At 39.6% G+C, this 11625-nt stretch overlaps 1 protein-coding gene across 1 annotated transcript; it reads right to left on the bottom strand.

The window, feature by feature from the left end:
* Positions 1 to 545: 545 nt before the first annotated feature.
* On the bottom strand, positions 546 to 6824 carry KLHL31 (kelch like family member 31). Its single transcript, XM_079298174.1, has 3 exons — positions 6662 to 6824; positions 3187 to 4390; positions 546 to 1413 (listed from the first exon to the last, which is right to left on the bottom strand). Exons 2-3 carry the CDS (start codon positions 4356 to 4358, stop codon positions 681 to 683), a joined length of 1905 nt encoding a protein of 634 aa, XP_079154300.1. The 5' UTR covers positions 4359 to 4390; positions 6662 to 6824; the 3' UTR covers positions 546 to 680.
* Positions 6825 to 11625: the final 4801 nt, after the last annotated feature.

The following is an 11625-nucleotide window of genomic DNA, read 5'->3' on the forward strand; positions in this document are numbered from 1 at the left end:
AGCATTTGATATAAGAATTAAAGGCTTCATGGCAGAAGATAAGAAACTCTTTCCACCTTCTGAAGGAAAAATGCTTTGAGAAGTTTTTCTGAATACCACTGTCCCAAAAGGAAAGTATGCACATGCTATGTGTGGTACTTTTGGTTTACCTTTTTCCCTCTTCTGTTTGTGAAAATACAAAATGCTTAGAAAAGAAAAAAATTGATCAATTTTATGATGGCATGGCACATTTCTGATCTATATTGAGATTTATTACTAGCAATATTTGACTTTAATTTTGTGTTTTTAAAGTGTTTAAAACTTAGTATTAAAAAGCCTCATAACAAGCTTATGAAGCAAGTTTATCTCAGTTTTACAAGTAAGGAAACCAAGGCATAAAGAAATGAAATTATTTGCCACAGATAGTATAGAAAGTCAGTGGCAAAGTCAGGAAGAGAATGAAATTCTGTGGTTATGGGTTAACTCTCTTTTCTTGCTAAGAAAACTGATCTTATCCCTAATGTGCTGTTTCATGCCACCTGTACTAAAGTTCATGAAAACTGGCTGGTTTGCACTGTTAAAAAGCACATTTGCAAGGCCAATGATTTTTTTTTCCATATAAGCACAAAAATTCTACTTAAAGGGTTAATTATACTGCTGTGCTGGTAAACATGTTTACTTATTGCTGGTTAGTCCTGTCTTTAGATACTGACTGGCACAGAAGAGACTGAGCTGGCCCTGGACTCCCTCGTCTTGGTGTTGGGCATGGATATAGTACAACAAGATACGCCCACAGTGGCCTCAGGCAGCTCATCTTCCTCTGTCCATTCATTGAGATCTGGGTTATAGCACTGAATGCATTTCTTGTACTTTTTCTCTATTTCATTCCAGCCACCCACCAGGTAAATTTTCCCGTTGAGGGTGGAGGCGCCGGCCGTGCTAACCCCGGTTTGGAGCGGCGCCACGTAATTCCACTGGCCCGTGTAGGGGCTGTAGCGCTCCACAGGCAGGACATCCACCCTCTCAGCTCGCCCTCCCAGCTGAGACCCCCCCATGACATAGACCCTCTCCAGCAGGGACACTGCGCAGTGCCAGCCCCTGGGGGTGCTGAGGCTGGCCTTATCCTGCCAGCTGTCCTTGCTGGGGTCGTACATGCACACGGAGCGAGAGTACGCGTTGTTGATGTAACCTCCCGTGACCAGGATCTGCCCATCCACCACGGCGCTGGCATGGCAGCACCTGGGCACCTCCAGCGGGGCCTTCATCTGCCACTGGTTGGTGGCAGGCACGTAGCACTCCACGGAGGAGAGGCAGCCCTCGGAGTTGCGGCCGCCCACCGCGAAGAGCAGCCCGTTGAACACGCTCAGGCTGAAGTGGGTGCGCCGCTGATTCATGCTGGCCAGGTGAATCCAGCTGTTGAAACGAGGGTCGTATCTGAAAGGATTAGCAAAAGGAGGTAACAGTCTTATTTACTGCTCTGCTAAATCATACAGCACTCCTATGCCACTGCTGCAAGAGCAAAGTTGCTCGAATTTTAGTTAGTTATTTAGCCTATTATAATTCAGTGTAATGAAAGTGTTATTCCTGATTAAATTTCCAAATAAATTTAGGTTTTGATTGGAGAAAAAATATTTTTGTATCATTCAAACCTGATATTTATTATTTTAATGAAGTACATTTCATTCTTCTGTAATTTGATTTTGTACAATAATCTCATTAGAATGGTGGGAAAAGATACTTTCAAGATACAATAGAAATTTTAGAAGTTCTTTTGCAATTTACACCCACAGCAAAGATGTCTAAATTTACTCATAGAGTTTTAAAAAAAACTTTAGGTACTGATTTATACTTGCATCCTCTTAGTGCTTTCTAAATGGTGAATATGCTTTCCTTGCCACTCCCATGGAGTAAGCTTTATGTGGAAAGAGCATCTGTGCCTTCTAACACCATTCCTATCTGAAATAACATTCTTTGTCCTTGACATTTAAATGAGCAACTTTGAAATAGGAAATGGCATATTATGACTCCTGAAGATGCTGAGTGAGGTATGTTAGTGAATCCACATACTTCTGTTGCATGATAAGAGAATCGCATGAGAAAAAGACTGTGGGAAAGTAAATACTAATTGTCATTCAGCATTGTTATCTGCAAGTCCACAGACATATTGATGTGACTTGACATGCTCAAGGTTAAGGGCACAACAAGGATTCCCCTCCCTGCAACCAAGGTCTGCACTGAGGACACAACTCCTTGGGACAATGTGAGGTATAGCTTAAAGGCAGAAGGTCAAGAGAGCAGATATTTTTCTGACAAAGTAGATTACACAGTAAAATTGATCTAGAGAATGTTCCTCATTCATTAACTTTGTGTACCGGTTGATATCCTCAGGAGAAGCTGACTGTTCCTTCTGGGAGCAGAAAAGGAAGTACTGGCAGGACTGTGGCTGTGTAAGGCCATTGCATCTCCACAGTCTGTCAGTAGATCAAAGGCAGATAACAATTTTCCCACCCTCCAGCCTTTGCTTCAAGCTGCTGCCACCTTTTAGGCTGGACTATTTAAAAACTACTACCACCCATGTGACACTGCATGTTAGTGTATGCTCTCTTCTGACCTTGCTATCACCAGTGCAGTCTCAGATGACTATAGATAGGAACTGCAATATTTTAGAAGAGAGGTATTGTATGGAATACACTGTAAAAGCCTTCAAGCACTGGTACCACTGTTTCTAAACTCATAATACTAACACTAATACTAATACTAATATTACTAATAATAAAGAATACGAAATTCAATACAAAAGCTAAAATTAAAAATATGGTGAATGGTGAATAGGAAATGAAGGCTATAGTATCTAAAAGGTGTTTTTCCAAACTTTCTGTGAGGCATCAAAAAGCTTCAAAAGGCATCTCCTTAGAACATGCCATGACTTCTTATTTATGTTCCTATCTACTTTCTTTGCTTTGAATAAGTTCTCTCAGTTTTTCCTCACTTCTCAGTGTACATATGTAACAAATTTTTTGCGTAACTCCAGTTGTATATTTCTGTTCATTCAAAGTTTAATATAGAATAGCATCTATACCTTCCCTACATTGTCCCCTTTCTCTTTATCCAAGTGCTTCATGTTGCAGGACACAAACCAGCTTGGATTTATCTACCTGCCTTCTGTGGAATAAATACCTCCATCCCTTTGAAAGAAATAGCAGTTACCTGCAGAAATTGCTGACTGCATGCTTGGCTTGGTTTCTGGCATCATTCTGGTCTTCCCCACCAGCCACATAGAGAAATCCATCCATCACTGTGACACACTGATTAAAACTTTTAGCAGGCATTTCACTTAGCTTCTTCCATCCATTTTCAGGATCTCTGAATAAGACATCTCTGCTAAGGGACTTTTCTGTTAAAGCAGGGCGTCCCCCAACGGTAACTAAGACTCTGAAACCTCCACGGATCCTTGTTCTTCTGGACTGAAGTGTATTTTGGTGATAGGGAAGCAAGTGATAGTTCATGGCATCCACTAGGAGCTTATGGCAGTCAGCATCTTGCATCATTCTTGGCACAGTTTGAACATAATTGACAAGGTCTTGGGCTGAGATGGTACCAAAACGGATGTTACTTAAGAGACTGGCAGCAAACTTTACTCTTTTTTGGTCAAATTCCAGCCATTTTATTGCAATCTGGAATGCTACAATTTCAGAAGGCAACTGTAAGTCATCATCTGCAAGAAGTTCATTAATCTGATCAAAAGTAAGTTTTAGGAACTGATCAGTTTCTGAAAATTCAATGAAGTTGTCTTTAATAAATTTGTGTGCTGCTTCCTTGGTTGTTTTTAGTCCATATGTTTCTGCAATATTGGCAATGTACATACAGTTCTCAACACTGATTTCTTGGACTAGAAAATCACAGCACATCTTTGTAAGGGTGTGAATCTGTAGATAAATTGCTGTGGAAATAATACTACCTATTGTGTAAAGCGAGAGAGTAAGTTTTCCAGTGTAAGCATAGGTGATAACAGTAGCTAGACCCACTGGGGACACATCATTGAGGTCCACTCTTTGAGTAGATGGGTCTTTCTTTAAGATGTTGTGAAAGTATTCACTGCTTGAAGCCATCACTACCTTATGGACATTGAATGATTTGGTTTTGGTACTGATAGTCAAGTCACAAAGGAAATTTTCTTGTCTCATTTTGCTTAGACCTTCCAAGAAGTTTGGGCAGTATGATGGGTCAGAAACCTCAGAGGAGATGCAGCTAAAACCATTTCCTCCTTCCAAGAGTCCATTCAAGCCATTTAATTTACTGAGGGGGCCATCTTCCACAATGATTGTTGTTTCATTGATATCTGCTTTGTTCTTTTTCACATTCTTCTTCTTAGGGGCCATGACTGCAATGAAATATTACAGCCAAGCACTTGCTAAAAATAAAATGAAACACCATGGTTGTGAAATTTAATAGCTATGTGATTATGCAACAAATCTAACATTTGTCAATACATATAGTGACACAAAACCAAACACACAGGATAATCTGTCTTCCTAAGTTCTAGGTTGCAGCATGGCTACTTATTAATAGCAATCAATACTCCAATGTGAAGAATATACCTACAAGTAATTCAGTAATTTAATTTTGTTTTTAATAACAAGATCATAAATTAATATTCCCCTATTATCACCACATTCAGAAAGTTAAATTCTCTAAATAGCTTTGCCAGAGTGTAGAATTTTGTTTATATTTGTTTAAATCAGTCAGACCTGAATCCATTAGCCTGAAGTGCAGGAAAAATACAGACCCCCAGTTTTGTTTATCCTTACTCCAAGGCTGCTACAGACTTACAGGTAAGTTCAGAACATGAACAGGAAATATTAAGACTGAGAAAAATTCTTAAAGAAACAAAAAACATAAAGACATGGGGCATAAAGAGAAAGAGATTTTAATATGATGTCATACTAATTTTACATTTTGGTCCAGCTCCAAACTGCTTCCAGGTTTTTGTAACTTTTGATTTTATAGACTGATAGTGCTCTATTTCCTGTGTCAGATGCACAAATGCTTTCTGCTCATAGCATACTTTGATTGCTTTTCAGTATCAGTAATTTGAAATCTATAATCCTACTTTTAGGATATTGTGGAGATTTAGGGAGAAGATGTCTAACTTCTATTTGAAAAAATGTCACACAAAGTTTATCAGGATGTGTTATTTTAAACAACTTTTGCATATGGGAAGGTAAGAATCAGTCCCATAGTTACCTTAGAACACATATTAAAATTTCATATATCAGCTCTAGGAGAGTTCTTAATGAAATAAAGAGCCACTTTTTGTCAAATGTGATGTGAGACAGCCCCTAGTAACAAAGGAGTTGCTTCAAACAAATATATGTGTGTGCAAATATACTTGAAGGAAAGCACTGATCTTCAATAACTCAATTTAAACAGAATTGTGGAGATCAGCATTGAAATAGATTCAAACATAGCATTTATCTCCAGTATATCCACTGATTTTTAAACAATTTACACATGCTAATTTTCTTTGTGATCCTTGCAGTCATGAAAACTCGAACACGAAAAAATGCTAATTAATGATAAATCAAATGACTGGTTTATTGTAGATTACTAAATAAAAAGACTTCAGTAATATTTCAATCTAGAACTTCAGCACATCATTTCTTCCCTAAGCACACAGCGTGTAACAAAATGGTAATTTAATTATAGAAAGGAATGGTTGCTGCCTGCGAGCACCAGCGGATTTTTGCTGCTGCTGCTGGGTCCAGCCATGTGCAGAGCAGGCAGGAGAGGGCCATGTGTGCCCGGAGTGTCAGTGTCAGCCTGTGCTGACGTGAGCTGTGATCCCTGATATGCCAGTGTGCCAGTGCAGGGGTCAGCTGCTCCCGGCTCCCCGCTCCGGCTGCATTCCAGGAGCTGCATCTGTTGAGACCTATCAGTCACCTCCCAGAATAGCAACCTCCCAGCAGCTTGCCATTTTAAGACAGGTTCAGTTGAAGGTAGAGCTGGGTGTTTTAGTATACTTGGCTGTTTAACACAACTTTTGTTGCAAAAACCCTCTGATGTTGCAAGTGTCACGTATATTTGTTGGCACAGAAAAAAAGCGAAACAAAACTTTTAGATACCTTTGTATGTTATACACATAATTATAGCTTTGCATATTGATAGTCACAATTATAAATTTGGAGAGGGCATATTCTTTTGGAAGCCTTAACTGTTGTTTTAAGTATTTTTAGAGACTTGCAACTTAAAATTTTTAATACATGTAGCACTTAATCTTTATTGCCTCATTGCCTCATTGCAGAGCTCATTTAAATACAACATTTTAAGCTGTCTGTTAAAAAATGCTCACTATCCAAAGTTTTCTTCTGAAAGATGCTTTTTCATCAGCAGAAATTTCACAAGCTGCCTTAGTGTACAAGCACTGCAAGTGATGGGACATGCAAATCTACTGAAACAAATCAAACAATCCTATAATAAAATCAAGTTACTGAGCTTTGAAAACCCTAAGGAATTTGGTTTTCTGTGATTGTTTCCTTTCACCTACTTTATTTTAGCTTAAGTACTAGTCATGCCAAAGGACAGTTGGGGTCCCAAAACAGCGCATTATACCAACCAGCCTCCCCCCTGCTTTAAAATGCCACCTTCTAAAAACTACCAAAGTGAGGAGTTAAAAACCTCTTACCCTCCTCAGAAAGATACTGTTCCAGAGCTGTCCGTGAAAATGCCTCTTCCTTGGAAAATGCGAACACAGAAAGAGAAGAATTGTGGGGGGAAAAGAGTGAGAAAGATCAGAGGCCACTTAAGTCCCAGCTCCCTGGTTTTCAGTGAGGCACTTCGCTGTCACAGAGAGCGAGAGAGCCTGGAGCCTGTGCTCGGGTGCTCTTTAGAATGACCCCTCCTCTCCATGCCTTGCTCCCTGCCTCTGCCCAGCCAGGGAGCTCAGCTTCCCTGGGCTGCCTGGCCACTGGAAATCAGGAGGACAAGCCTGGATCCTGCAAATGCACAGGTACAGGGGAGGAAAGGGAGGGGAAGGCGAAGATAACTACAGCAGGTAAGTGTAGGGTGACCCACTGGGTTCTCCAGCTCCCAGCTGGGAGCCTAGGCAAAAGCCCTATGGTTAGGGAGGGACACAGGTTTAGACTGGACATAAGGAAGACAATTTATGATGAGGGTGGTGAGGCACTGGAACAGGTTGCCCAGAGAAGCTCTGGATGCCCCATCCCTAAAAGTGTTCAAGGCCAGGTTGGATGGAACTTTACGCAGCTTTGTCTAGCAGAAGATGTCCCATGGCAGGGGGGTTGAAACTACATAGTCTTTGAAAGTGTCATCAAAACCCATTCTATGATTATTATTATTATTCTATGACCTAAAATAACCCACAGAAAACACCATGGGAAAGCTGGCACTTTACACTTTCTTGGATTTTCCTTGATTAACTCCAGGCAGAGGAAAGGAGACCAGCTGATGGGGATTCAGTCATGTTCTATCTTGTGGAGTTACATCACTGCATCCATAAAGACTTACCTCAGCTTTTAAAGATTATGGCTCACCTCCTGATATATTTTCAGAGATGTGAACTTTGATCTTCTGCCTCTCAGGGTCTGTACCCTAACTTGGGGGGTTATATGTACACTGGAATAATTTATCTCCACATCCTTGACAGGCAACCTCAGGAAAAATATAAAGCCAAACCTCCACATCTCAGGAGAATTTCATCCCATGGGAGAGAGAAAAAGGGTGCAAGTGGCTGCTTGGGAAGGGAAGAGTACTGGGAGAAATGGAAGTTTGAGAACAGGACAATTTTCTATTGACTGTGCTTTGTATAATCTTATAATACAGATTTATTTGGCTGCCTTCAGGCTCAGATGAGCTTTTACAACTGCTGCAAAGTAACACTTGTCATTTTGAACAAAAGGGCATCACTTTGTGGGTGGAGCTACAAGGCATCACAAGGTAAGAATGAAAAAACAGAATAGGAAATTAAAGTCAGTAAAATGTGTGAAATGAGAGGAAAGGAGAGGGATATAAGGCTCAGTCCTCCCAACAGCAACAAGTTAACCAGCTTTCCTTTTGAAAAATAGGGCCATAGGTATGAAAACCTATGGAAAAAGCTTCATTTTTGTAGAATCATGGAATACCAGGTTGGATTGATACCAAGGATCACCTGGTCCCACCTTTCCCAGCAAAAGCACTGTCTTGACAATGTAACCCAGCACCCACACCCCATGGCCTGTGGGTGGATCTCTGCATCCCCATGGATCCCCATGGGCTGTGGGTGGATCTCTGCATCCTCATGGATCCCCATGGGCTGTGGGTGGATCTCTGCATCCTCATGGATCCCCATGGGCTGCAGGGCACAGCTGCTTCACCACAGTGTCACCACAGCCTGCAGGGGAATCTCAGCTCTGGTGCCTGGAGCACCTCCTGCCCTCCTTCTCCACTGACCTTGGTGTCTCCATGTTGTTTCCCTCACACGTTCCCTCCTCCTCCTCTCCACTGACTTGTAGAAGCAAAAACCTGTGACTTTGTTTTACTTTTGTTCTTAAATATGACACAGAGGCGTTACCAGCCTCTCTCATTGGCCCAGCTTTGGCCAGCAGCATGTCCACCTCTGCTGGACAGGGTGGAAGCTTCCAGCAGCTTCTCACAGGACTCATCTTTGTGGCCTCCAGGCTACCAGAAACCAGCCTGTGCCAAGCCAATACATTTGTCTCTTTTTTCCTCCTATGTAGATTTCTACTCCCTCAAAAATACTACTAACTAAAGCATTAATTTGTCGGATGACATCTATAATCACCTTAACACGTCAATGTCTTCTGATTTACCAGTTCAATCTAATTATAAAATTATTTACATCAACACCTATCCTTAAGATTTGAAGCTTTACATTAATAGATCAATTCTAATGATTTTTATGCAAATAATTTATTTTGCACTGTTCTGCACTTATTTGAAGAACTTGAAATATACTAGGTCTTGTAGATAGAACAAGCACATTTCTAAAACAGTACTACCAAACATATATTATATCAGTGAACCATAATTACTCAGTGTTCCCTTTTCTATCAGCTCATGCCCAGACTTCTACCAATTTTCATAATTTTAAGATGCCTTAAAAGGGCAACTTTTCTCAGAGAAAGATTATTTCTTTCTTTTGTTAGTTTTCAGTTAGTTGGTTGGTTTTGTTTGTTTTTTTTTTTTTTTCACAAAGAGGACAATTGTCCTCCAGAATGAACATACTATCATAATATGTAGAAAATGTTTTTCTAATTTTTTTATGTTTAAAATTTACTAGCACATTGTAAAGTAAATTCTTTTTCAGTCTCTATGAATGTGTTTCCAACATTCTTATAAGATTCACTGTTGAAAAAACAACAGCAACGCCAATGCAGAGGCATCCCTACTGAAAAGACAAAACTAAGTTCTAATTTCCAAAAAATACTGAACATGCTTTGAGCTGGCCTGTATAGAGATAACCATCTTGTGGGGATTGAGTCAACATCTCACTGTACTAAAACTAAAAAAGTCAAACATCTCAATATAGTTCTGAAACTTTGGTTCTATGTTGGGACAGGGCCCACAAAACCTTGAGTTACTTGGTCTTTGAGATCAGAGGACAACTGATGGCATATTTGGATATTGTGTGGCACACAAGCTGGTCTTGGAAGTAGTCTTTCTCATTCTGCATTAATTAGCACACAATAAAGTATTTTAGAAGTAACTAATACCAGGATCAAAAATCATTATATATTTGCATAATGCAGATCATATATCTATATAATTTACATAGTACAAGTTTTAAAAATCAAACTTTGACTTTATATGCTTTTTAATTTTCAGTTACTCAATATTGTTTGCCTCATATCTTGAAAATAGCATGTTCTATTGGATTATTTCTTTTCAAATGGCATAGAACTTAATTACTATATTTTTATATTGACTGAAGTTCTTGCAATCAGATTATTGTCTTCTCACTTTAAAGAGGGAGTAACATTTTTTAAAGTACCTTCAGCTGCTCAAGATGTATCCTTTTAGGTATGAGTGAATCTTGGGGAAAAATATTTAATTTTCTTCACAATCAATTGGTCTATATGAGTGACAAAGGACAATACTATCAATTCATGCAGCAGTAGCAGGTCATGAAGTCATGTTTTAACACTCTAGGGATAAAAAGTGGAAACATTTTAAGAGATTTGTTCTCAGACTATGAAGAAAAACAACTGTTATTATTTGCTGTATGTGCATGGTTCATAATCAACAATAGGGAAAGTTTTTTTGTCAGGAAAGACAGGCCTTTAAGCAATTATAACCATCTCTTCCAATTCTTGCACAATAATTACTGCACTCTTTTTGGAAATGGAAAGCCTTATGTCTGAAGTCAACATGCTCACATCTGTTGGTGGTACTCAAGTGTCACATCCATGGCAATGTGGAAATGTACCTTAGCAACTAAAGATATTAACAAAACTCAGGCTCAGCTCTAGATCATGACTGTTTTGTTTGCTCAGATCACTTTGGTATGCTCAGCCAAAAACCACACATCTCAAATCCCAAATTTAGTTCTCCATGATAGTTATGAAATAGTTATGAAAAATGATAGTTATGAATAGTTATGAAAAATATCTTCAAATGCACTAATCAGAATGTATTGGGTAATCACACCAGTAATGATTTTAGGAAGGGTGAAATTCCTTATGCAGACAGGAGGTAACTGTGAAAGCATACTGAATTTCGTGGGAACTGCAGACTCTTCAAAAAAGAGATAGAAAATAAATGTGTTTCTTTTTAAAGCTGCTGAATAAATATAAAAACAATATTGTTAGGAACACATGCACAGGGCTTGATTTCACAGAAATCTGAGGGTCTGAGGAACTGTGCTCAGCAAGGCACCCACCCCCAGTGGGTCACTCAGACCTCCCCCTCTACTTGATCATTTGCTCCCACCTCCTTGTCGAGTTTTTCCCAGTCAAGCCTTCTTGATCCATCCCCTGACATTCTCACCAGGCTTTCCCCTGAGCTCAACAAAGCCTATTCCTCTTTCTGGTTTCAATCTTTCCTTGGAAACTCACTAAGCACTGGCAGTAGGGCATAGGGAGGTCCTTAAAGGTGAGAAGAGAGTTTGCAAGCCTTCAGCAGAGCTGAAGTACAGAGCTGTACAACACACCCCTTCAGCATGTACTGTCAGAACAAATTATGGAGCTACATTTGTGTGTATGTCAACCCTGCTTCTTCCTAAGAGGAGTCACACATCAATGCCAAACAAACAAATCCTTGTAATAATCAGCATTGGCTGCAGTTTTGAAGGACTGAGTAAACTTGGAATTCTTCCCTCTTGACAGCTATGACAAGTAGTACAAAAAATTGCTTCAGTTAGGTCTGGGCTAAAAATATTTTTCTTGTTCTAGGAAAAAATTGAGATTTTAAATATTGTCCTTGATATCATGAAATCACAGTCTTTCAGAATAATCGGGCACCAAGAATATCTTCCTCATCCCAGGAAATCTACTAGATAGATAATCAGGCTTTCAAACAACATATGGGAATTCCAGCTTCAATCACATAATCCATATGAAAATCTGACCTTCAATTTCCCCACTCAAAAATTACTTTAATCATAATGCTGGTGTGGGTTGAATTTTTCTTAAG

Source organism: Erithacus rubecula (genome assembly GCF_903797595.1).
Source record: "Erithacus rubecula genome assembly, chromosome: 2".
Lineage (NCBI taxonomy): Eukaryota > Metazoa > Chordata > Aves > Passeriformes > Muscicapidae > Erithacus > Erithacus rubecula.